The 27,311-nt window shown below is 44.4% G+C and overlaps 1 protein-coding gene across 1 annotated transcript; it reads right to left on the bottom strand.

Annotated features, from left to right (window-relative positions):
• Nucleotides 1–4,346: 4,346 nt before the first annotated feature.
• On the bottom strand, nt 4,347–27,262 carry RS1 (retinoschisin 1). Its single transcript, XM_084869763.1, has 6 exons — nt 27,152–27,262; nt 19,375–19,400; nt 18,480–18,585; nt 9,308–9,449; nt 6,699–6,894; nt 4,347–4,806 (listed from the first exon to the last, which is right to left on the bottom strand). Exons 1-6 carry the CDS (start codon nt 27,201–27,203, stop codon nt 4,654–4,656), a joined length of 675 nt encoding a protein of 224 aa, XP_084725889.1. The 5' UTR covers nt 27,204–27,262; the 3' UTR covers nt 4,347–4,653.
• Between the last annotated feature and the right edge of the window lie 49 nt (nt 27,263–27,311).

Raw genomic sequence — 27,311 nt, 5'->3', positions numbered from 1 at the left:
CACCAGATCTGGAGTCTGCTTACCTGCGTGTAGTCCTACATCTTGTATGGCTTTAAGCAAATTACTTAACTTTTCTATGTCAAAGTTACCTTATCTTTAAATGGAAATAAGAATAAGGATTCCTACCTCATAGGTTGTTTTGAGGATTTGATGAGATGATACTTTGCAGAGCACTTGGTAGGTTCTCAATAAACATTAGCTGTTACAACATTGTTGCTAGTATTTGTGCCCATGTCAGCAGCCCTATGAACTTGAAAGGGACTATCACAGAATTATGATTGCCAGCTAGGGAGATCTCATTAAGCACTTTAGATACATTAATCCTATTTGACCTTCACCTCAGCCCTGTAACACTGTCCAGGTTAAGAACCGTTGTGACTTGACGTTACTTATAGCTTGGAGCTATTCTTGGATCCTGGGGAAGCAACAGCCCTTACAGCTAAGCATTTGTCAGCAGGCCCCAGCAATTGCAGGCAGTCAAAGAGACGGGCTTCTGGCAGTGTCTGTTCGAAGGCTCACTGTAGGTGTGCAGTCCTCCAGGTTCTGAGACTGGATTCATAGTGCCATCTTTGTTTTGAAATACCTTTGCTAAGTCCGAGTGACCCCCTCCCTCACTGAATACCCACATCAGTTCAGACTTTTTTCTTAATCTTGGCAACACTTTCTGCCACTTTTTTTTGTTGTTGTTCGTAGCATTTAATTTAGCTGTGTTTAAATCTGCAATATGTTATGTATATTTTACCACAATTAAAAAAAAAAATCTCCCAAGTGTAGATTACCCCGGCATTACTGAAAAGAAAAGTAAACATGTTAACATAAGGTAAGAGAATGAGGTTTTGCTAGACTATATATTTTTTAATTGAAAGTTTTCCCCACAAAAGAAATAATGCTGCAAACATAGTGCATGTGTTTAGTAGCAAAATTCTGTTAGGCTTCAGATGTCCCTCAAAAAAAGTTGTATCTTTATATATTCTGGCATGAATTGAATTAAGTAAAAAATCATATGCTGTTGTAAACAAATTACCTGCAGATAAACATTTTACAGATTTCAGTATCTCGTTGTTTATTAAATTCTGAAGTATTGAACAATTTCCCTTGTGAAATCTCAGCTGACTTCTTTGTAAAAAAAAAACACAAGTTGATCCTAAAATTTATATGGGAATTCAAGGGACTCAATCCAAACAATCTTAAAGAAGAACAAAGTTGGAGTACTCACACGGTCTAATTTCAAAACTTACTACAAGGGCTACAATAATCAAAACTGGTGCTGGCATTAGGACAGGCATATAGATCAGTGGAATAGAATTGAGAGTTCAGAAATAAACCTTCACTTTTATGTCAATTCCTATTTTTTCAATAAGGATACCAAGGCTATTCAATGGAGGGAATAGTTTTTTTTAAACAAATGGTGCTGGGATAACTGTATAGACACATGCAAACAATGAAGTTGGACCCCTATCTCATACCGTATATAAAAATTAACTCAAAATGCATCAAAGACCTAAATGTAAGTTAAAACTATAAAACTCCCAGAAGGAAACATAGTAAATCTTTATGATATCGATTTGGCAACAGTTTCCCAGCTATAACTCCAAAGCACAAGCAAACAAAGAGAAAAATTAATTGGATGTTATCAAAATTTTTAAAATGTATATTTCAAAGGACTCTACCAAGAAAATAAAAAGACAACCCATAGAATAGAAGAAAACATTTTCAGATCATATGTCTAATAAGGGAATTGCATCCAAAATAAATTTAAAAGCTCATACAACTCAATAATAAAAAGACAGCCTTAATTTAAAATGGATAAAGTTTCTTAGACATATTTCCAATGTAGTGTACAAAGGTCCAGTAAACACATGAAAAGATTCTTAGCATCATCAGTCATGGGGAAATTCAAATCGAAACCACAATGAGATACTACTTCATACTCCCCAGGATGGCTATAATCCAAAAGACAGATAATAACAAGTGTAGAGAAATTAGAACCCTAGTAGATGGCTAGTGTGAGTATAAAATGGTACAACCACTTTGGAAAATCGTCCGATGGTTACTCAGAAGTTTAAACAGAGTTATATGACCCAGAAGTTCCTCTGCTAGGTATATATATCCAAGATAAATGAATACACAAACATGACTACACAAAAACCTGTACACAATTGTAGCAACATTATTAGTAATAGCCAAAAAGCATGGAAATAATCCAAATGTCCATCAACAAATGAATAGATAATAAAATGTGGTCTACCCCTATAGTGGAATGATATTCTGCCATAAAAAAGGAATGAAGTATGATGTATGCTACCACATGAGCAAACCTTGAAAACACCGCTAAGCGAAAGAATCCAGACAGAAAAGTCCACATGTTGTGTTTGATTTAATTTCTAAGAAATGTCCAGAATTGGCTCTAGAGACAGAAATAAATCAGTGGTTATCTATGGCTGGAGTGGGCAAGTGGGTTGGTGGAGTGATACCTAATGGGTGTGGGGTTTATTTCTGGGATGATGATTTTTTTAATTGATTGTGATAATGATTACTCAACTCTATACTAAAAGTCGCTGAATTGTACAATTTAAATGGGTGAAATTTGTATGGTGTGTGAACTTTATCTCAATAAAGATGTTACCAAACAAAAATATCCAATATGAACAATTATTTGGAGAACCTTTATCCCTGCCTCACACCATTTCATTCTTTTTTCCTCTTGACTTCCCTCCTGGGTCCAAAGTGCCAGTTGGAGAGGGCTTGAACTTGGGCTTTGCTCTGACAGTGCATGTCATGATAAAAGTTCATTCAACTTTCCCAGTTAGGATATCCAATCAGGTGTTCTGTTCAAAACGCATTTATCTGTGTGTCCTAAGACCAGAGAAGGATTTTTCCCCACTGTGAATTGATTTGAGAGCAGGTGGAGCAGGGAAGAGTGTTTTTTCAGGTTCAGATATACAGTGTGAGGAGAAGAAAGAGGCTGCGTTAAATTTGGAACTCCTCAAAGCCCAAGGACACCAGGGAAGAGACTGGGGGTTTTAGGAGGCTGCTCACTCACAGAGAAGGTTAGTGTGAGTCCAGCACTCAGCCTGGTGTTGGAAAACAGTAACTTGGAGCCCTAATCAGTTTGGCTCAGTGGATAGAGCATCAGCCTGTGGACTGAAGGGTCCCAAGTTCAATTCTGGTCAAGGGCATGTACCTTGGTTGTGGGCACATCCCCTGTAGGGGGTGTGCAGAAGGCAGCTGATCAATGTTTCTCTCTCATTGATGTTTCTCTCTATCCCTCTCTTGCACTCTGTAAGAAACGCACTAAAATTTAAAAAAAAACAAAAAACAACAACAAAAATAGTAACTTGGAGAAATGAGCTGCTAGCAAAGGGTGTACTGCATCAAGGCCAGGTTAGGTTCCCCAGTCTCGTTAAAGGGCCCCATTTTCTGATCCCACCCCCTCTCATCTCCTCCTTCAAATCTTCTCCTGCCCACCTGCCACGTCATCATTAGTCTTTCCCAGGGAAGAACCCAAAAACTCAGGCTGAACTATAAATGACAAGGGAGACTTAGACTGTTGTTCTCCAAATTCCCTGCTTAAGGAGCTTCTCCAGGAGGAGAAGGCCACTCCCATGCCCATTCCTTCCCAAGGAGGCTGCAGTCAGGAACAGGAAGGCTTGCATTGCAAGACAAGGGGGCAGAAGTTGGAAGGTGGGCTCACCAGGGATGTAGCCACAGCCCCATCCTTAGGACATAGGTTCTGACTGCTTCCTACAGAGGTAATGGGCTCAGCTAATGGGCCTCCTCCCCATAGCCAGTGATAGCTCCTGGGCCAACTGTTTTCAAAGCGGGAAGCTTGTTGGAAACAGCAGCCCTATAGATACAGAGGAATTCTGATGTGTTCTGGTCATTTGGGGTCCCTAAATACTTCCATGTGCAGCCTGAATGGGTTGTATATAATGGGAGCTCTGGACCCCCCCCCCCCCCCCCCCCCCCCCGCCCCGCTGCCAATCCCGGTGAACATGGCGTAAAAGCTCAGCAGCTGAAGCCTGGGCCCTTCGGTCGTGTATGGCTCTCAGGAAACTGGGGCATGGGCTCACACCCACTGGGCTCATCTGCACCGCCCGGTCACCCCGAAACCTTTCATTCTATCCCTGGGGCTCTCCAGTCCTCAATGGTCACGATTTAATGAAAACTCAAGAGGAAGCGCACGCTTGCTCCTCCTTTACATGAAAAGCCAGGCTTTGTGAAACATGATGTTCCTGTTTGGAATCAAGCAAAAGAAATTGCAAATGATCAGGGCTGCTCTGTGTTCCCTTGGGACTCCACCTTTCCCAGTGTTGCTGCGACAAAACAAAACAAACAAAAAAACAGCATCCAATTACCCCTGCTACTCAGGCTCTTGTATGAAAATTGTTTTCAGAGACATTTTCTTTGTTCTTATTTTCTTTGGCCCTGAGTGGGGAATAGGTTTATTATGGTATTTTTTTTTCCTCATTCAAATTGGAAACTATATCTTAAAAACTGGAAAGCAAGAAACATTCTCTACCCAGCTCTGCATCAAAAAAGAGCTTGTAAAATGCCCCTTGCTTGTCACAGGGGGTGAGGGTCTCTGTGGGCCGCTCTGTGCCTCCCCATCTCTCCCCCCCATCCCCCCTGCAGGCGCCCAACTCGCAGGTGTCAGGCACATTTGCGGGCACACTCCAGCAGCTCCATCCGGATGGCGATGCGGACGTGCCAGCCCAGCGGGATCAGCCGGATGAAGCGGGAAACGATGGGTGGCCGCAGCAGGTTCTGGACTGTGGAAGATCTGTCCGAGTTCCCATAGAAGATCTAAAGAAAGGGGTGGGAAAAGGAAGACTGGTTCTTGTCTGGAGCTGGCCCCAGTTTTTACTTGGAATATCTCAGAAAAGTGCTCCATGTAGAGAGAATTTGCAGGTGCCCCCACAAAATCTGATCTTGACTGGTTGTTAGTACCTATAAGCTCCAGACCTCTCTGAGGTTGGAGACAGCTAGAACTGCACTGTCCAGGATGGTAGCCAGAGCTACATGTGGCTAGTTAAATGCAAAGGACTTCAAATTAGATAGCAATGCACTTCATCAATCACAGCGCTCCATGGCTGATGTGGTTGGCGGCGGTCATATTGGGCAGTGCAGTTCTAGAGGTGTCCAGATATACTGGACATTTCCATCATCACACAGAGTTTGTTTGGATGGCGCTTATTTTAAAAATCGCCTCTTGATTTTGCATTTTAATTCTCTGTGTTTTGACAAGAATTTTGAAAAGATGTTCTCTTCTAATTTTGAACATCACACAAGAGGAATGTTGCCATGTTCCAAAGGTGTCCAACGTGGGGCTCAAGTAAAAACCTGTGAGCTGGCTCTGCAGTCCTGAGCCATGAGCAAAACTTAATGGTAAGTCTCAACATCAATACAAAGAGCAAGGACTTTCTACACTCGGGAATGTTTCTTAAAAGAAAAAAAAAACAAACTAGAGGGAAGGTTCGCAAGGAGGAGGGCAGGGCCAGAGAACAGAGATAAAGGGTTTGTTTTGTGGTTCTCAGGATATAACATGGCATGATGCAGTGGGTGAAGCATAAAAAGTGAGGTGGATGTTTGGCTGTATTTCCAAAGAAATCATTGCTTTCAATCTTCCCAGAGTCATAGTGTTCTGCCCGACATCACCAGAACATTTCATTCCCTTCAAAAAGAGCCTTATATGCCATGATCTTACCTTTCTTCTTAATAATAATGCCCCCCATCCCCTTCTCTCCCCTATTTGTGCCCTTGAACCTATTCAAGGCAGCAGCCAGTGAAGAAGGAGGATGGAACAGGCTCTTCCAGATGGCACAAGTGCCCAACAGGCAATTTGCAAAGAACCTCAAGGCCTTCAGAAGCACAGAGCTTGAAAAGAATTCCCATATCTCTTTGAAAAGCCAATAAGAACAAAAATGGGACAAAATGTCCAAGTATCGAGCTGATTTTACCTATTGTTCAAACTCCTTAAAATCTCAACCCATGCATGTTCTTGCTATACAAATTGGCATCAGAGAGTACAAAGCCTTCTGATTTTCAGCTGCACTTAATTTGGTTAAATGTCCAAATCAACTGGGGGAACTCCTCACAGGCGAAAGGACAGTTAATATTTCCAAACAGCTAGTAAATTTTTAGTTCATCATAAATATACGTTATATATCTCTATATAGATAGATATAGGTAGAGAGAGAATTGTGTTCAGTCTATGATGAACAGAGTTGGGTCTTGTTGCTCAGTGGTTAGTGGCATATAAAAGTTTAAGGGACTCTGTGTCTGCTCTGCTGGAGTCGTTTCTAACATTTCTATAGTTTAGTGGCTAATTTGCTGGGTTGTCCAGAACTTTCAATCAGTAGTAAGGAGGAGCCATATCTACATCAATGGACCAGAACCTACCTGCATCAGTAATGGATCATGTCAGACCTATGCTGCAGAGTGTTCAACGATCCAATGAGTTTGGAATGGTCCAGAGAGTTGGCTTTGATTATTCAAGCAACTATAGGCTGATATGAGGATTCAGACAAAGATTTCTTCTGCATGCAAGAATGACACTAATTTGTAGACAATCTGGGATATAACAAGAAAGACACCTGCTTGGGGTCAGTGCTCTGACAGAGGGCGGTGACAGGGATATAGCAAAGAAGAGAGTCCCAGAGTGTGAGCTAAGGTGATTTGGGGTAGGCCTGACTTACCCGGTTGTTTCCGGTCTGGTCCTTATAGTAAATCCAATTCAGGCTCTCATCGGTCCGGTACTGCACACTGTATTTGGTCATCCACTCATCGATGTCACAACGCCCCTGGGTGAGGATCCCTGAAATCACCTTGACCTCCTTCAGATCGATCTGTAACCACTGGCTGCTGTCCTGGAACTTGGAGAGCCAGGCACACCTGCCAGGGACACAGAATCAGCAGGAGCTTTCCCTGAGAGGCCTCCAAAGAGCCTGGGAATGCTGACTTTTGAGGGGATGCCAGCACCCAAAGAGCCCCCCTCTCCCGCTAAGCTTGGGTTGAGCTACAATCTGTGAAGCACCCAGAGGCTTGTCTCCAAGATGTGCCCAGCCTCTGTGACATCCTTTCTCCCTGCATCCCTACCACCCAAGTGAAAATTGTCAGATTCAACTAATTTGTCAAAGAAATGCCTTCAGATGGAGCTGAAATTACCTTTGGGGCGTGGTTGAGCATGTCTTTCTTCAATGCACGGTTATTGCACCGACCAGCCCCCTTCACTTTTCATTAGTCTCTCCTGATGTTTCTTTCACCAGGAATCTTTTGTTTTTCTTTAATATCACCCATCACTCTCTTCATACATATCTGCACCTCCTTCATGTGCTGTCAAGCGTGGCTTTCAGGGAGTTTCTACCGTGTGGGGAACAGTGAGATGAGGGGCTCTGGGTGGGCTTTTTGACAGTTACAAGCTAACCAACCTTGAGGAACTGATTTGTTTTTTTAGCTTTATCCCTCCTAAATTGTGGAAACCTGTAGCTCCCCCGCTTTTTACTGCGTATTAATTAGCTTCTCAGAACTCAGTCCTTGGTTGCTTTCTCTTCTAATTCCAGACTTGCTCCTCAGGTGGCTCTGACTTGCTACTTCCAGCCCAAACCTTTTCTAAATTCCAAATCCTGAGAATCGATCGCTAGCTAGTCAAACTCTCCTGGATGCCAGAGCATCTCAAATGAAACAAGTTCAAAAGTGAGTTATAAATTATCCTCACCCAAACCCCTCCTTCAATGCTACATATCTCTCTGAATGCAACCCCTGTCTTTCCAGGTCTTCATGCCAGCAACCTGAGAGCCATCCTTGACCCCTTCCTCTCTGTCACCTCAAACAGCCAATCCATCTATCGGCTCCATCTCCAAGTGTTTTTCAGTCATTTACTTCTCTCCATTTCACTGCCACCACACTAGCCCTCAATTGTTGACTGGACTGCCACCATAGCTTTGTTAGTCTCCTTGGATTACCTTTGTTCTCAGACTACACAGCTCTCCCCACAGGAGCCAGAATATTTTTTCTTTTCTTTTTAAAAAAAAAAAAAATATATATATATTTATTTCAGAGAGGAAGGAAGATGGAAAGATAGAAACATCAATGATAAGAGAGAATCATTGATCGGCCACCTCCCACAGTGGAGATCAAGCCTGCAATCCAGGCATGTGCCCTGACCAGGAATTGAACCATGACCTCCTGGTTCATAGTTCAATGCTCAACCACTGAGCCACACCAGCTGGGCAGAAGATTTTTTTCTTAACACAAATGTGATTGTAATACTCCTCAACTTCAAATTTCTCTGAGTCTGCTAATTGTCTCCCAATAGCCTCTTCCCATCCCCCTTTGGTAATAGAACCCCTGAGTTTTATCTGGCCACCAAACAAAGTTCACATTTCTTCAGACTAAATTTTGGTCAATGGGATATAGGCAGAAGTGACCAATAAGGTTGTCTGAATCCTTAAAGGAAAAGTGTGAGTGCTCTGTTCTCCTTTTCTGTTTGTTGACTAGAATGTGGAAGTGACAGTGGACGCTAGAGGAGCTAGATTCCAAGATGGGAAGCTTCATGTTAAGGATGACAGAACAACAAGGTAGAAAGAATCTGGACCCCTGCCAGCACCCAGCTGCCATAAGAACCCTAGACCGCCTGATGAAACTTTTAGATGAGCAGGAGACACACCTCCACACTAAGTCTCTGTACTTTGGGCTTCTTTGTTACAGCAGCACAAACCTGCATTCTAACTAATGCACATTCCGCATCCTCCCATTATCCCTAAAGTGAGAACTACACTCTTTAGCATGACTTAAAAGGACCTGTGTGATCTGATTTCTGTCTGCCTCTCCAACTTTGCCTTGCCTGTGCTCTGACCTTGCTGGCCTTCTTTGCGGGCCCTATCCATGCCCTTAAGTGGTCTTTACTGATGGCCTTTACACCTGCTGTATCCTATGCCCACCCCTTCACCTGGCCAACTATAAGTCACAGGTTAAATATATTTTCCTTAGAGAGCTCTTCCCTGGTGCTTCAAATGGACCAGGTGTTTTTCCTCTGTCTCCTCCACGGCACTCATCACACTTACTAAGTGGTCACTTGTGTGATTATGTGCTTAGAATCCTTCTCCCCCTCTAAATTGTGTGCTTCGTAAAGGCCAGGACCTCATCCACCTTGTTCGGTGCTCTAACCACAGTCCTTGGCACATGGAAGGCATTCAACCAATGTTTACTGAATAACTCAATGCATTTTGTTTCACTCATTTATTACAGAGACCTACTTTTTCAAATCACATGAAAAAAAGTCAGCTGAGCTGCCAGCCCTGCTTACCCAAAGCCTTGACTGTTGAGCCGGGCCCTGTTGGCAGTCCACGACGAATACCAACCCATGTACTGCTCCGGGTTGGAGCAGGTGATCTGGTCTGGTGTAACCTCCCCTGACTCGAAACCCAGGGGTTTATGATAGGGGCATTCTGGGAAAGGAAAAACAATGCACATCAAAACACTCAGATTGCATCACAATACTCACCAAACACGACAGACCGAAATGACAAATCAAACCATCCCGTCTGAGGATGAAGTAAAGGAATTGCTACAGAGATTCGGGACATTCATAAAAGCATGGCAGTGGTTGGGGGTAGTTTTGAGAAATAGTCCACCTCCTTCACAAACAGACCTAAAAATCAAGAGGTTTGCAGCGAAATGTCATACTTAAATGCCATACTCTTTGTTTTCCTCATTAATACATCAGCCATCCTGTATGATGACATCAGGGTCCCTAATTGTCCTTGGGCAGCATGTGGTGGCAATTATAAGGGAAAAAAAAACAATGGTGAGAGGCAGGAAGGCAATTATATATTGAGACTGAGTTCCTCCTTGTAAATTGCAGTTGTCTCACTAGTCTAATGGGGGTGGGAAGTGAAATGTGTTTGAGTGACTTCCGAATAAAGAACAGTAGGAAGGAACTGCTTTTCTCAAATAAGAATAGCCAAAGCTCGTTTTTATATGTTAATTATCTGCTGCTTCTCATGTATTTCCTCTCACATTTAGTGTTGGTTTACCTGGTCAGAGACTGCCAATTGCCATCCAAGTATCCATTCTCCCCTCTTTTTCACTAAAGAACCCTAATTTTGTTGGGGACAGCAATGTAGCCAGCTACAAAAACAATCTTTCCTAGACTTTCTTCCGGTTAGAAGTCATGTGATATAATTTCTGACCAGTGAGATATAAAAGAATGTTTGCTGGGGATTTCTGGTCAGGTTTTGCTTGCCCCTTCTTTCTAACTGTTGCCTAGAAGCAAGACTTAATGGCTGGTGCAACAGTAGCCATCTTGCACCATGGGGATAAGGCCAAGGGAATGGCAGAGACCTCAGCCCTGATATCCTTAAGCAAAACCCTACCCCTAGTCTTTTTACCATGTCAGTCAAAACAAAGCTAACTCAATAACCCACTATTTAGGGGGCCTCTTATTTATAACCAAACCTAGTTTCTACTGAATTCCTATCTATCTATCTATCTATCTACCTATCTATCAAAGAGGTAATATTCAAATTGACTATCACTCCAACACACAAGATGGCCGCCCCAATGTGGACACAAGATGGCTGCCACAAGATGGCCAGCAGTTGTCTGGACAGTTGGGAGCAATCAGGCCAGCAGGGGAGGGCAGTTGGGAGGGACCAGGCCTGCAGGGGAGGGCAGTTAGGGGCAATTGGGCTGGCAAGGAAGCAGTTAGGTGTTGATCAGGCTGGCAGGGGAGTAGTTAGGGGGTGATCAGGCTGGCAGGTGAGTGGTTGGGAGCCAGCAGTCCTGGATTGTGAGAGGATGTCTGACTGCGATCCCTCAAGGGTTCCAGATTGGAGATGGTGCAGACTGGGCTGAGGGACACACCCGCCCCACGCACAAATTTCATGCACCGGGCCTCTAGTATATATAAAAGGCTAATTGACCTTCCAACTGGCTGGTAGGTATGACATACACTGAACACCAGGGGCAGATGCTCAACGCAAGAGCTGCCGAGCTGTGGTGACTTGGCAGCGGTGGTTCTTGGGTGATGCACCTGGAACCAGAGAGGAGGGAGCCTGATTCCTCACAGGGCCGTGCAATTCCACCTTTGGCTATTGGTTATGTTGTTGCTGGGACACTGTCAGCCCCGAATCTGGTTTACTGCACACTTGCGTTTGTGTTCCACACCCTGTACAACAACTTTGCAGAGTGCCCTCTCACACTCTGGGAACCCTTGGGGGATATCGGAGAGCCGGTTTCAGCCCGATCTCCACAGGCCAGGCCAAGAGACCCCAACTCCGGAGGGACCCCCGCTCACTCTGCAGATGCCCTTTGAGCCCTGGTGCTGCCCCAGATGTGGCAGGCCGGGGAGGGACCGCAGGAGATTGGCTCCAAGATGTGTCCAGCCTGTCTCGCACAATCCCACCCCACAGACCACCTTCTAATTAATTTCCTTTCAATGTGTAGGATTCCATGCACCAGGTCACTAGTAGGAAATAAATCAGCTTATGCAAATAGATTCTCCTAGTTTTCTGATTGTGAGTGATAAACTTCAAGTAAGGTAAATCAGATTATTTTTTTCATGTGTAAGTTTGGGTTTATGTTGAAGAGCTGAATATATTTACTGGGGTATCATCACCTTACACAATAAAATGAAAGCGAGTTCTTTCTAGAGAATCCTTTTCAGAAGTCAGTGAAACTGAATGAAGCATGAAAAAGCTTCAGACCCCCTGGGGTTAGGGTGGTGGTGGGGGGTAAGACCCTTTCTACCCAATGCACCAAAAAATTAGGTCCAACTCCCACCAGTAGCTACAGCTCAGTGGGGCTGGGGGTGAAGGTATAGCATTTGTAGTTGATCAAGAACACAAGGTTTCAGGGGCCTATTAAAATGTCAATTCCTGGGAGAGGAAATAGGAACACTTTATGAGCCACACACACATCCCTTGTGTGGTCAAATCATCAAGGGAGCTTCTTAAGAATGCCGTTTCCAGGATTTCACTCCCAGAGTGGCCAATTTTTAACAAGCACACTATCAAAGTGCACTATGGAAGCCTTAGCCTACCACGGAATCGAAATGCTAAGAATAAAGTTCTGGTGAATTCATGGACCTAGTGCCCATGGCTTTGAGGGCTCCTCCACCTCCTCTACCGGCCTCCAACCTGGAAGACAAACTGGGGCCACCAGATAGAGGGACAAGGCTCCAGTGTCAGAAAGCTGGCTTTCAGTTGGGCCTTGGTGATTACTTAAATTCTAACTGTGGCTATCTCTAACTCTCCTGTATCCAGAACCTTCCTTTTCTTACTTCAGGGCCACCAACTTGGAGGGAGGGAGCAGAGGGGAAGAAAAAGCCATTGCCACCTCTCCAAGAACTTTATTCTTAGCATTTCGATTTTTCTCTGTTTCCCCTCATATCTCCTGCCATTTCTTCCCAATTACCCATCTAACAGTTAAGAGTGTTGGCTGTAGACATGCAGGGACCTGGCCAGGAGCAATGGCCTTGGAGGCCTGTGAAGACTTGTCCAGACATGGATCTTGCCCACACTCTCCAGGAGAAGTGATGATCTCACCATTCCCATGGTTTCAGCAGGCATGTGGGAGCCAAAGCCTGACTCTAGGAGTATTTTCCAGGCGAATAGTTCCATCTGTGTGACCCAAAGATACTTCATAGCCAAAACTGAGCCCTTCAGCATGCAAGCCTCAAGCCTGCCCCCATCCGGCGCTCCTTTCTCAAGCTTTGGTGTCTCCAACTACCCAGCTGCTATACAGAAACTGGGTGGTTTGGCCCAGGGCACAGAGCAGAGACTCTCTGATGGGTCTCAGCCTGCGATTCACCTGGGGAGTTGCAGAAGTGCTGGTGTTTAGGCCAGACCCCCCCAGAGAGTCTGATGTCATTGGTCTGGGGAAGGACCTGGGCATGGGGTAAAGTTACAGGTCATTGTAATGGGCAGCCAAAGTCAAGATTGCTGGTTTAGAGCCAATGCAACCTGGAATTGAATCCTATTCTCCCTCTGTGAGTTAGGCAAGCTGCTTAATGTCTCTGCTTCAGATTCCTTGTCTATGAAAGGAACACAACAGTAGAACCAGCCTCCGCAAAGTTGCTGTGGGGTTATGTGAAATAACATTTGTAAAGTATAAAGCCCATAGTGCCAGGTCAAAAAGCAGCAGCTCATATTGGTAGGATAGGGTGAAACGGTGAGAATATAGTCATGTCTTCTTGAGTTTGGCTTGTTTGCTTTTCTGATGAAGAGTCTCTCGGGAAGAAATCTAACATCCACCCTATATCCCACGCTGTCCTGCTCCCATCATCTCTAAGAAAGAGGCCAGCTTCATGTTTCCAAAGGTTTGGGCCCTCCTTGCCCCAGGATGGAATAAGCAATGTGCACATCTGTGTGTGTGTGTGTGTGTGTGTGTGTGTGTGTGTGTGTGTGTGTGACTTGAGAAAGAAGCCTGTTGGCAACATAGCATCTCCCAGGCTTGTAGATTTGGAAGGTGTAGGCCTCAAAAGGAATCAGCTGCTTTTCCCAGAGGAGGAGATGCCAGGGGCTCTGGGCTTTGACTCTTGCTAAGTTGGGGTGGGAAGAGAAGGAGGGGGCTCATGGTAAGGGCCTGAGCTTAGCCGGGAAATGGTGCCTCTGATGAGGCTGGACCAGGGATGGGGCCCGAGAGCCCTGAGCTCTGGACACCTTCAGGAAACTTGGAAAGGTCCCCAGGACTGAGTTTGGTTCAGAGAGGAAGCTGTTGACCTTGGAGTGGGGCTGTAGGCTGGGCAGAGAGCCTAATACGTAGCCTGGACCCAGGCCCTGCCCCAGGCAGCCCTTGCAAGCTTGTGGTATGGGTTCATGTAGTCCAAAGGGGAGAGAAAGGACCTTCTACAATCCTTTCTTTAGACTGTTCACAGGCCATGACAAGAGGGGACTCAAACTAGGATTATCTGAACTTGATAAAATAGAAACTGTAACATGCCTTGTGCTCTGTGTGCTGTGGAGTGAACTGTAGTACAGTTTCTTTATTATTTTTCCTGACTCCTTTTCCCTCCTCCTCCTTCCATAGTCCTGGCTGAGCTGCCTTCAGGTCCTCATGCAGGCCTGCCTATGACATTCCAGCCCCTCTTTTCCCCCTTTACCTCTACTCATCCTTCAGATCTCTGCCCATCCTGAGCTGGTTAAAGGATTCCAGTACTCCCAGGCACTCTACACCTGTCACTTGTCCCACTTCCTGTGATTATTTAATCAGCAGCAGCCCAGTCGGTCTTTCTCACCATTCCATCCTCTGAGCCCTGCAGAATGCCTACACGTGTAGGTACTGCATAGATATTGATCAGATGGATAGATGAAGGATGGATGGATAAAGAAATATCATCACCCCCCTCTTGGGCGGCCACTGGGGATAAGCAGAGAAAATTGCAGAAACAGGAAGCAGTGAGCTCAGGGAGAAAGTAGAAATTAACTGATCCAGAGTCATCCCACAGGCCTATGTCTATACTCATTTTACTCTTAAGGAGAAACCCAAATCGTTTGTGGCACAAGTGGCTCTTGTGAGCACTGATGTGATACTTAGATGGATAAAGGCATAGTCACATTGTGCTGCTGATCCAGACTATGGATATTTAACATACTAGCTTTTCTTATTGAGTAGATAATTGCTCAATCTGTAGGCAGTCAGGCCAGACATGCTTATAAAAGATGTTAACCTAAAGGGACACAAAGAGAGTGGAGGAACATTCTTGTCAAGAAAGATGTGAATATTATTATGCATGGGTATTAGACTTGAATATTTATGACAATGTAGTAGAATATAAAATAATATTTACAGAAGAATAGAATATAAATTTGAATATCATGTAGAATCTGGATCTGGAACACAAGTAAAGCATTGAGCCATTGGATTTCTTATACTCTGATACCTTCCCTACCCTATTCTTGCATCTCAGAGTGCCCAGGTAATCTTGACTCAACGGTGGAAACGACAGACCTTTGAGTGTTTTAGTAGTGTTAAGATGAAGATTAGGAGGCCACAACGGACCTACCCTTCTGCTCTATGGGTGGGAGGCCTGGGCAGTAAGAACCAGTGTGCCCCTGGAAGCTCCTTTTTGGCAGCTATGAGTGACCTTCCTGTCCTCCTGTGCTTTCTAGGCTTTTCTTCCTCCCTAAATCAGAGTAGGCAGAAAGCCTTGAGTCATACAGGCCAAGGGCACCAATCATTACCAAAGTTCTAATAGGGATCTGAGGCACTGTGGGCAAGTCACTTCTGGAAGCTTGTAGTCCTGCTGCCTTGAATCAGATCTTTCCTGGAAAAGCTAATTAACACCAATGAATCAACCATTTAACACCAAGGTTGTGTGTGTGTGTGTGTATTTTTTTTTCTTGGAAATATCTGTTTTGTTATAAAAATAAAAGAAAACAAACAAAAACAATGGGGAAAGAATAGGTAAGCTAAAGAATTTCTGATTTTAGAACCTCCCGTTCCTGACTGTGTAGGGGAGATAGCTTTGGGGCCCCAACTGTCTTCACAATCCTCCAACACAAGGCCCTTTCACAGTTGATTAGGTCAATGAACCCAATCTGCATAAAAAAATCTCTTTTCAATTTCTTAGAAAGAACTTCCTTGGAATGGAATTCCTGTAGCCTCCTGTCTCTAGTGAAGAGAACATTTGTTTTCACTACATGGTAAACTCCTCCAGGGTGGAGACAATGCCTTCATTTTTGTCTTCCCATCAGTATCTGGCACATAATAGGCACGTGACAAAAGGGGGCGGATTATTAATGAAGGGTGCATCAATATTGAATGGGAAGATCACACCAACCCATAATGGCTACAGGAGCTCCGGTCCAGTGGGAGAAGCCCACAGAACTCAACAGCACATAATGCTTTACTCCCTATAGGGACCCCACTGTTCCCTTGTACAACTTAGTAAATAGGAAAAACGGTGGCAGTAAAAGCCATTGTAGACTCGCTCCTTCTCTCCCCCACAATTTTCTATTTTAATGCAAATTTAATGAAATAATGAAGAGAAGCTCACAGGCATACACACAAACCTGTCTCTCCCGGAGCTATTATTAGGCGATTATGTAAAGTGGATGACGTGACAGGCGCTCTGTAACCCTGGAGAGGGGTGGCAAGGACAGTTTCATACCAAAGAGGCTCTGAGCCAAGAAAGGACTGAGCATGGCAAATATTTGCGGGCCTCCTGCGCCTCTGAAAGCCAGAGTGTGAGCTCTTAGAAGGCAGGAAGAAAAGAAGCACCAATTCACCAAGTACAGCACGAGGTGCTTTCATGCCTCATCCGAGTTATTCCTCATAACAACTTCTTGGAGCAGGGATCCACAACTGTGGCCCTCGGGCAAAATATTGTGCACTGCCTGTTTTGTAAATAAAGTTTTATTGGCACACAGCCATGCACACGCATTGACATGTTGTCTATGGATTCTTTATGAGCAACAATGGTAGAATTGAGGAGTTGAGAAGGCATGACCCACAAAGCCATAAATACTTATTGTCTGGTCCTTTACAGTTTGCTGGCCCCTGCCTTAGAGGAAGATAGGCATTCACATTAGTCAGGAAAGGTCATGTTATGCTGCAGAACAAACCGTCCAGAGATTTCAGAGGGTTAATTCAACAAAGATTTATTTCTCACTCAGGTGACTGAGCCATTGTGGGTGGGCACCCAGGCTGAGGGAAAAGCCATTTTCTTAAGCAGGAAGATGGAGAGCTGGAGAGCTGAGGGCCAGCAGCCCTTAAATGCCTCACTTTGGAAGGACACTACTCACTTGGGTGGGAAGTGCTAATATGAAGCCACTGATTGTGGTGGAGAGGGGGCTGGGGGCTGGAATGTGGGGAAGTACATGGCTGTTTGGTGAGCAATGGCTAACCAGGCACAGTAGCATTGATACCATTGTAATTAACTAGTTATTAATAATTAGTGGCCCAGTGCATGACAATCATGCACTGGGAGGGGGGAGGGCTCCTCAGCTCAGCTTGTGCCCTCTTGCAATCTGGGACACCCCCCCAGGGGTCCTTAGCACTGCCACAGCGGTGAGAGAGACTCCTGCCACCACCACTGCACTTGCCAGCTGTGAGGCCAGCTTCTGGCTGAGCAGTGCTCCCCCTGTGGGAGTGCACTGACGACCAGGGGGCAGCTCCTGCATTGAGCGTATGTCCTCTGGTGGTCAGTGTGCATCATAGCAACTGGTCATTCTGCTGTTCAGTTAATTTGCATATTAGCCTTTTATTATATAGGACTAGAGGCCCAGTGCATGAAAATTCATGCATTGGAGGGGATCCCTTAGCCAGGTATGCCCCCTCTCATAGTCTGGAAGCCCTCAGGAGATGTCCTAGCCACAGTCTGGCCTCCCTCTCTGGGAGGCAATCGAGGTAATCAGGGGAAGGCGCCACCCCCATCACCCTGCAGCTGCTACTGTCTCTGGCTTCCCTCTTTGGGATGTTCCCCAATCAGGGGAAGTTCACCCTGCTGCTGCTGCCACTGCCAGCTGCCCTCATCAGCCCTTGCAGCCACTGCAGCTTTGTTCAGAAGGACATCTGGAAGATTCCCGGTCTATCTGGTCTATTTAGCATATTACCCTTTTATTAGTATAGATAGGAAAGGAGCAAAGGGAAGGCCAGATATTATAGCCATGTCATTTGGACAGCTTCACTAGGAAGCTGCAACTTTACACTCCCCAAGAGTCCAACAAAGAGAAGACACCCCAGCTAAACTTCTGTGACTGGACTAAGGGAAATGGGACTTTGAAAAGGGGTATAATTCCATGGACATCAAGTTTCCTACCACATCTCATCCTCCCGTGGGGACCTCTAGAAATGCTCCCTCCAGCAGTCCCCCAAGAATCCCACTCTCACTAGCAACAGGAGAAGACCAAACCTATTTTCCTCCTGTAGAAGTATTGCCTCCACTTGACAGAATAAGGGCAAAGTGGCAGTCCCAGAGTTCATAAGTCACACAGCCAGGACTCCAACTCTGCTCTTCCTGGCTCAGAAGCCTAAGCTGTTCTCAAAACTCCCTGCCACCTGCCATGAACTTTTCTTTTTTTAAAATATATTTTATTGAGTTTTACAGAGAGGAATGAGAGGGAGAGAGAGTTGGAAACATCAAGGAGAGAGAAACATCCATCAGCTGCCTCCTGCACACTCCCTACTGGGGATGTACCTGCAACCAATGTACATGCCCTTGACTGGAATTGAACCTAGGACCTTTCAGTCCGCAGGCCGATGCTCTATCCACTGAGCTAAACCGGTTTCGGCAATGAACTTATTTTCAATTAATTATCCATGAATCTCTTTCAAAGGGTCCCATCTTTAACAAGGCCATCAGGTCAATTTAATGGATCAGTGGCCATGTGGCATTTGCAGCTCAGAGGCCAATTGGAGAAAATTGAGAGTGTGGCATTCAGGGGTTTCATTCCGCTGGATTGAAAGGAGAAGCAGGATGTTCCCAAGGTCAACCCAAGGGTCTGGTGCCCCAAGGAGAGGGGATACTCACTCACCTGGTATGCAGTCTAAGGAGCTGGTGCCGGCAGACCACAGGGTATTGGCACCCCCTTGGCAATCGCACTTGCACACTTTGTGATACCAGGGGTCCTCGCCCTCATCCTGTGGGAAGCCAGAGAGGCAGGGTGTCAGGAAAGTCAGGGTCAAAGATCACTGTGGTCAGCACTACTGGAAAAGCTGATGTTCAAAAACCGTGCTCATCGTTACTATTGTCTACAGCTGCTTTCGCACTGCAACAGCACAACTGAGTCATTAGTCCAGGCTTAATGCACACAGCTGCCACTCATCTGTGGGTCTAGATCCGTTGTCGGCAAACTGCGGCTCGCGGGCCACATACGGCTCTTTGACCCCTTGAGTGTGGCTCTTCCACGGCCTGGGCAAGTCTATGTTGAAGAAGTGGCATTAGAAGAAGTTTAAGTTTAAAAAATTGGGCTCTCAAAAGAAATTTCAGTCGTTGTACTGTTGATATTTGGCTCTGTTGACTAATGAGTTTGCCTAGATAAACAAGTTTCTGCACTGTTGGTGACCAGTTAATAATCTCACAGACACACTCATGTAAGGGGCAACGTTCTCCCCATTATAGTTGTCTTCAGGGATTTGGGGCCACCCAACCCAAGGTCAGGCTCCTTACATGCCCTGGATGTCCCTTTTGGGGACCCAGTTTTAAAAGATACTGGATTCATCATTACACCATCTGAATTAAGATGTGGTTTATTTGCACTCTCTCAATGAAACATGGAACTTACTCAGATAAAATGTGTTATTGCCACACCAGGAAAAATATCTTTAAAAGGACACTGAAAAAAGTCATAGCTCTATCCATTAGTTTTGGCTAGGAAAAGCTTCACAAACAGTATCTATGTACAACCCAGCCTTCTTACTGTAACATACCTCAGCAGATGATAATCCCAGCGTGGCTGAGCAAGAGGACGAGAGGAAAAATCAAGTTAAAAAAAAGAAAGAAAGAGAAATTCAACAAGATGATACATTACATGGTAAGGTGAAACAAAGTCATATAAAACTGATTGTTTAAACAGCTATACTATCCAATGGCCTAGCCACTGGTTCTGGTGGCTATTTGAATTGAACTTAACTAACATTGATTTAAAAAATTAAATTCCTCAGTCACACTGGCCACATTTCAAATATTTACCAGACTGGCCACATGTAACTAGTGCCTACTGTGCCGGACAGCACAAGTACAAACCAATTCCATTGTCTCAGAAGATTCCATTAGACAGCACTGGTTTAAAACTCCAAAGCGCTGCTTCTCATTTTCAACAAAACAAACACCTTCATTTCTTTTCTGATTATAAAAGCAACACATATCCTCTCTAATAAAAGAGAAACATGCAAATTGACCGTACCTTGGCTACACCCACAAGCCAATCAGGGCGAGTATGTAAATTAACCCACCCAATATGGCGGTTAATTTGCATATCCAGGCCAGAGAGAAGACTGAAGATAGCGTAGAAAGAAGCCAAGCTACAGAGAAGCAAGCAAGTGGGGCGGCGATGAAGGCAGGGAAGCAGGTGGTGTGGGGAGAAGGGCAAGAAGCCAGCAGGGCAGTGGAAACCACAGCAGGAATCCCTACTGCAGGAATCTTCTTGCAAGGGGCATCTAGTCTATATATAAAAATCTCAAACAAAGCCTGAGTGTAGGCAGCAGGAAATAAAGGTCCCTCCTTTAACCACTTTCCTATCTAAAAATCAGAACTGATTACCCCAAAATGCTTTCAGATTGTTTTACAGAGTAAAGAAATGGTCTCATCTTTTTCATCACAATTATAAAACTCTTCTTCAAGTTGTGCCTCTATTTAAATAATACATGTTTCCCCATCCCACAAACCCCTTTTGCGTGTCCATTGTGGGGTTGGCACTGTGCCAGGTGCCTACTAATATGGAAGCCTCACTCTCTGCCCAGGCTGATACCACAGTGGTTGGCAAACTGCGGCTCGTGAGCCACATGTGGTTCTTTGTCCCCTTGAGTGTGGCTCTTCCACAAAATACCACAGTCTGGGTGAGTATATTTAGAAGTGGCATTAGAAGAAGTTTAAGTTTAAAAAATGTGGCTCTCAAAAGAAATTCAATCATCGTCCTGTTGATATTTGGCTCTGTTGACTAATGAGTTTGCCGACCACGGGCCTACCAGGTTAGGCACAGGCTGCAGTGTGAGTCAAAGGAGAATATCTTTTTTAAAAATATTTTTTATTGATTTCAGAGAGGAAGGGAAAGGGAGAGAACTCACTGACAGTGTCTCCTTAATAACCAGATCAATTTGGCCCAGAGGCCATGCCTGTTACTGAAGAGAGCCTATGCAGCTGTGCAACTGAGAAAACCCAGAGTTCAAAGGAAGTCAGGACCTGTCCCGTAGCCTCTGCAATATCCGGTCTAGGGGCTCCACATCTTGCAGAAGCAAAGCAGGAAACAAAGAGGGAAGGTCCAGGAGGTCCCGCCACTGTGTACCCGTGGAGAGAGAGACCTAAGAGGAAGCCTAGTTTTGGAGCCACTTCCTATGTTCACTCAGAGGCTGGGTCGATTTCTGGAGTTTTCCATCTCCCCAGCTTCCCTCTCCAGAAAGCAGTCTGGGGTTCTGAGGCACCAGGTCCTTACGGAAATGAGCAGAGAGAGAAGGGACAAAGAGCATTTTATAGGAAGAGCTGTCGGCAAGGGAGTAGCAATGTGGCTGCTGTAGTCCTCAAAATGATTAATCACAAAAGCTGATGAACAAAAGCAAAAACTTTTGACTCCAATATCTTATAATAGCAGAAGCTAAGCAAAACTTTGCTCCAGTTGGGTTGCTAAGTGGTTAGAGCATAATCCTGATATGCCAAGGTTGCTGATTTAACCCCTGGTCAGGGAACATATAAGAAACAACCAATAAAAGCACAAATAAGTGAAACAACAAGTTGATGTTTTCCCTTCTCTGTCTCTAAAAAAAGTCAGTAAATAAAAAAAAAAAATTACATTGTTGGCATAAGCAAAAGAAATCAGGCCAGCCTTTAAAGAAAAAAAGGAATAAAAGATTTAGATTATGTGGCTTTGTGTTTTTCTCCCTACTGGCACTGTTTTTGAGATTCCTCCACAGGTTATGAGTTTCCACTAGAGCAAGCATGTCAAACTCAAGGCCTGCGGGCAGCAAGTGGCCCACAATGAATATTTTTGTGGCCCAGCCAATATAACGGTATGTAAGAAACATTTTAATAAAAAAACCATAACTTAATTTTTACAATATCCTGTTGTACATAATCTATACTAATAAAAGGGTAATATGCTAATTAGACCAGAAGACCTTCCAGATGTCCTTCTGGACAAAGCCATGGTGATAGGGCTGAAGCAGAGGGAGTTGGGGGCAATCAGGCTAGGAGAGGGAGGGCGGTTGGGTGTGATCAGGCCAGCAGGAAGGGCAGTTGAGGTGAGAAGACTGGCAGTGGGGGGTCAGTTGGGGGTGATCAGGCCAGCAAGGGTGATAGTTGGGGGCAAGCAGGCAGCAGGGGGGACAGTTGGGGGCGATAAGGCTGGCAAGGGGGGGCAGTTGGGGTGATGAGGCCAGCAGGGGGGATGTTGGGGGTGAGCAGGCTGGCAGGCAGAATGCTTAGGGGTGTTCAGGCAGGCAAGCAGGTGAGTAGTTAGGAGCCAGCGGTACCGGATTGCAAGAGGGACGTCCTACTGCAGTCAGACATTCCCCAAGGGGTCCCAGATTGGAGAGTGTGCAGGCTGGGCTGAGCCCCCCCCCCCCCCCCCATGCATGAATTTCATGCACCGGGCCACTAGATTTATTTTTTTGTTTTTGTTTTTTTGGGGCCACTAGTTATTAATAATGAACTACATTCACTAATGACTGATCACTATCATCGTGTTGCATTCATTTCCCTTATGCACCTTATGTGCAGGTGCACCATTTCTCCCCACTAATACCAGCAGCGAATATTTTATTTATTTATTTTTTAAATATATATTTTATTGATTTTTTTACAGAGAGGAAGAGAGAGGGATAGAGAGTTAGAAACATCGATGAGAGAGAATCATCGATCAGCTGCCTCTTGCACACCCTCTACTGGGGATGTGCCTGCAACCAAGGTACATGCCCTTGACCTGAATCAAACCCGGGACCTTCCAGTCCGCAGGCTGACGCTCTATCCACTGAGCCAAACCGGTCCCGGCAGCAGCGAATATTTTAGAGCCGATGGCCACATCATTAGTCTTGGACTGACTTGTTTGGTGTGCACAACAGGAAATATTTCACTTTCAGAGAACAAGAAAAATAGCTTTATTTTCGTTATGCTTATTTATTTGTGCAGTTACTCAGTGTCTGATAAGTTAATGTTCAAGAAAAAATATTAATTTTTATTAAAATGTTCTATTATTTTATGTTAATGATGACTCATTTATTTCAGCCCTTTGTATTCAGCATGTCTCTATTGAAATAAACTTACATTTCTATGAAAATGGAAGCTTTTGTTTTTTTGGCAGCCCACAGAAACTTAAACCTTGTTTATTTGGCCCGTGCTAGCCTTTGAGTTTGACATGCTTGCTGTAGCATCTGAGATGTCTGTCACTCACCAATTTTAGAGTCATGCAATACGGGTTCATTCTGCCCTTTTGCCCAAAGCACCACGCCATAGGGGAACACTTGTTATCACAGCCAGGAAATTCAAGGCATAGCTAATTCACTTTGCAAGCCCAAGAGGAGAAGTATGGATTGGATGCACACAGAAAAGCCTCTACTAGTCTCTTTGATTGGATTTCACTAAATACAGAGCTTTTCTGCCCATGGAAACAGATGAAGCCAAGGGGAGAGAGTACAAAATTATGAATGATAAAACTGTAACCAGCTTCCAATTTACTTGAAAACAAGAATAAGACACGGGAGAAAAACAGTAGCTTGAAATACTGTCCCTTTTCATGAAGAAGAAAGAAGGAAATTGCTGCTGGTGTGAAAACGTAACTATTTTAGGCGACAGACATATCCATGGGTAAATCGGACATCTGTACCTGCTTCACACAGATGAACCTCAGAAACATATGCTATGTGCCAGAAAAAAGACCATATGTCGTATGATTCCATTTAAATGAAATGTCCCGAAGAGGCAAAGCTATAGAGACTGAAAGTGGATTAGTAGTTGGACTAGGGAGTGGCGGGCTGGGTGGAGGGGGTAGTGGAGAATGAGGAGTGACGGCTGAATGTCGAACAGACTTTTTTAGGAGTGATGAGAATGTTCTAAAATTAGATCATGTGCTCCACAAATCTGTAAATATACTTACTAAAAAACACGGACTGCACACTTTAAATGGATATGTAAATCACATCGCAAGCAAGCTGCTTTAAAAAAATCTGCTGTCCCTGATCATTGATACACTAGCAGAGAGGACACCTGTAAGATGAAGTTTGGTCATTTTTTTTGTTTTTATATAATAACCATGAGCAATTAATTGACTGATAGAATTTACTAAGGAGAGTGTTTTTCAAATCCTTGTTGGCTTTGAATCCAAAGTGTACAATGCAAGAGAACTAGAAGCCTGCTTCAGTTAGAAGACACAACCGGTGCTTTACTCTGATGATTAGTGCGTTCCCAAGTGAGCTCTCCTCTAATGCGGATGGGAGGTCAATCCATTTACCTTATTTCACTGTAGTAAAGAGCCACTGCCACCGTGGAATAGAAACAGTGAGGAGTCAATGAGACAAAGAACCTTTGTCTTCAGGTTCCCAGTGTGCAATAGAATACATCTTCCCCATGAGCTCTATGTCTTATTCCTCTGTCTGGATTGCAAGCGGATTCAGTGTAGTCATTTTATACTGTATACTGGCAGTTGAAGGTGATCAGGCCAGCAAGGGTGGTAGTTGGGGGCAAGCAGGCAGCAGGGGGGGACAGTTGGGGGCGGTCTGCCTCCTGGAGCATCCCTCTAGCTCAGGGTAGAGCGCTGGCCATTTTCTGCTGGCTTCTTTCCTTCCATGCTGCATGAGGATGGAGGGCCTTGGCTAGGTGGGCAAGAGAACTTAAACTTCTCAAGCCTACCCACTGGGCCATATTCCATTCCACCCAGACAGATAAGATTCTCTAACTGTAAATTTCTGGAGCTCCCTAGCCATGCACAAAGATTGGTAGGCAATAGAAGCTTCACAGTAGAACAGGAATGAATGCAGGGTTCTGTGCCTCCTGACAGCATGTCTTTTATTGCAGACATCCCCGACATCTTATATAAGACATAAGCAGTGCTTTACTCTGATGCGGGAATCGAACTGGTGACCTCTTGTACCAACCTATTTTTAAATTAGACCTGCTCATTTGTTGGTACAAGAGGTCACCAGTTGGATTCTCGCTCAGGGCACATGCCCAGGTTGTGGGCTCGATCCCCAAGTGTGGGGCCAATGCAGGAAGCATTCAATTGATGAGCTTCCTGTCTCATTGATGTTTCTATCTCTCTATCCCTTCCCCTTCCTCTCTCTCTCTCTCTCTAAAAATCAATAAAAATATATATTTTTAAATAGGTTGGTAAACTTTTATAGTATTTCTTCACATTTGGGGGGATCACAAAACAGGGTTGTTAGTCTCAGCACGTGTTTGGCCCATAGCAGGTACTCAGGGATGGGTTCCTGAATGAACAGGCAAATGAAAGAATGGATAAACAAATTCCAATGACAATCACAAAGAGGAATCTGAGATGAGCCCTGTGGATGTCTGAGAACCAGAGGTATTGGAATCTCAGCCTTTAAAGGCTGTTTAGATGTTCTTGCTGAGGAAAGGTCAAAGAGAGAAGGGAAAACAACAAAACCACAAAAGCATCTGAACCTATTAAGAGTTACTGAGACAGTCCTGGCCTGTGGGTTCAGTTGGTTGGGTATTGGTGCTCCAGGTCAAGGGCACGGGCCAGGTTGTGGGATTGGTCCCTGGTAAGGGGCATGCAGAAAGCCAATCACACATAACAATCCTTCTCCCTCCTTCCTCCTCTAAAAAAATCAAACTATTATCCTTTAATTTTTTTAAAAAACAATTTTTATTGATTTCAGAAAGGAAGGTAAAGGGAGAGATAGAAAGAATAATAACCACTGAGCCACGCCAGCCAGGCAAACTATTATCCTTTTTAAAAATGTTCTTATTGATTTTAGAGAGAGAGGGAGAAACATTGATTGAGTGCCTACAGTCAAACCCGCAAACTGGCCCCTGACTGGGAATCCAACTGGCAACCTTTCTATGCACAGGACGATGTTCAACCGAACCACACCAGCCAGGGCAATAAACTATTCTTTTTTTTTTTTTAAGTTACTAGGGCATGTTGCAAGAAGAAAAAAAATCGGACAATTAGTCGGAATGATCTCTACTTAGAATGATCTCTATGTCATTTGCAAAAATGATGTTGGGATTAAATCTTTCCAAGTCTTTCCAAATACTGAAAAAGGTGACTAAATAACAAAAGTTATGTGATTGGGGAATCATGAAAGTGAGTAGTCTACCAGTAAAAGGTGAGAGGGTAGAAAGGAGAATGATTGAAACCAGGAACTCTCAGTCTGCTTGTGTGAGTGTTGTCATGTCTGTCAACCAGGTCGTTTACAGAGTGGAGAGGCCTCCTCCGCCCTGCCCTCTTCATTTATCTTCTGTTACCCACGTACATACCCAATGACCATAAAGAAGATACTTTGTTCAGAATTACCTAAAAAAGAAATCCTGAGCTGATGGGCCCTTGCGAGTTGAAAATTTAAAAGTTGAATTGGTTGACATTTTCGATATTTGCCTTTAATTTCTCCTTATTTAAGCATATCACTCCTGCCGGGACCATTTTAGCCGTTTAAACATAATTTAGTGCACATGTGTCAAACACAAGGCCCGCGGGCCAAATCCAGCCCGCCAGGCCTTGCAATGTGGCCCGCACCGCGCTGTCATCACTGCACTCTGCTGTCAGTTTATGACATTGTCAGTTTATGACTGTTCAGTAAACCATTCGGCCCGCGATTTAGGCTGGATTTTAGATTTTGGCCCCTTCTCTGATTGAGTTCGACACCCCTAATTTAGTGTATTGAGTCTTTGGGGGTTTCTGACTGTCAGTTGGATTATTCTTTCTATTAGAGTCCAGTGGTACTCAGCATGTTTTACTAATCCATATTTATTTATTTTTATGTTTTAATCTTTATTGTTGAAAGTATTACTTATGTCCCATTGACCTCTTCTACCCCATCCCCTCCCCCCACGCTAATCCATATTTAAACTAGGGTGACCTCACGTCCTGATTTGCCCGGGACAGTCTGGTTTACACCTGTTGTCCCAGCAGAATTATTAATAGCAACCTCTTCTACTCTCATTAGCGTCCTGGTTTGGAAGATTAAACTCTACAACCACTCTAACCGTGACTCCTAAAAATTTACAAGAACATGTCACACTTTCCTTCTAATTGTTGAATTTGTAGCTAGTTTACACAATCTCTGAGACCCTTCCTTCTTTTCTGACCCATTTTAAGCATCCTTTGAACTTCAGAAGGCCAAAAAGCCAGCGACGAGACAGAGAGAACCACATCCACCCAAAGGCAATGTTGTTCATTAATAACACATATGAATTAACATGCTTTGCTCATTAAGAACATTTTAATTATTTAGGTTGCGTTTCTATTAAGCAGCTATATTATTCATTCAATCATATTAAGTGTTTAAGGAATGCTAATGGTTGGCTGGCACCCACCTTCATAGCCAAACAGAAGTAAGAACAAGAAGGCTTCTATCTTGAGTGGCATTCTTCCCTTGTCCTTGGCTGCAGCTCTACCTTATCCAAGTGGAGAGCTTCCCCAGCAGCAGGAGATTAACTTGAGCACCGGCCTCATTAAGTACCTTATGCCATTTAG

The sequence above is a fragment of the Pipistrellus hanaki genome, assembly GCF_964339955.1.
Source record: "Pipistrellus hanaki genome assembly, chromosome: X".
Taxonomy (NCBI): Eukaryota; Metazoa; Chordata; class Mammalia; order Chiroptera; family Vespertilionidae; genus Pipistrellus; species Pipistrellus hanaki.
The sequence above is the reverse complement of the archived record's forward strand: the minus strand, read 5'-3'. Positions and strand labels throughout refer to the sequence as shown.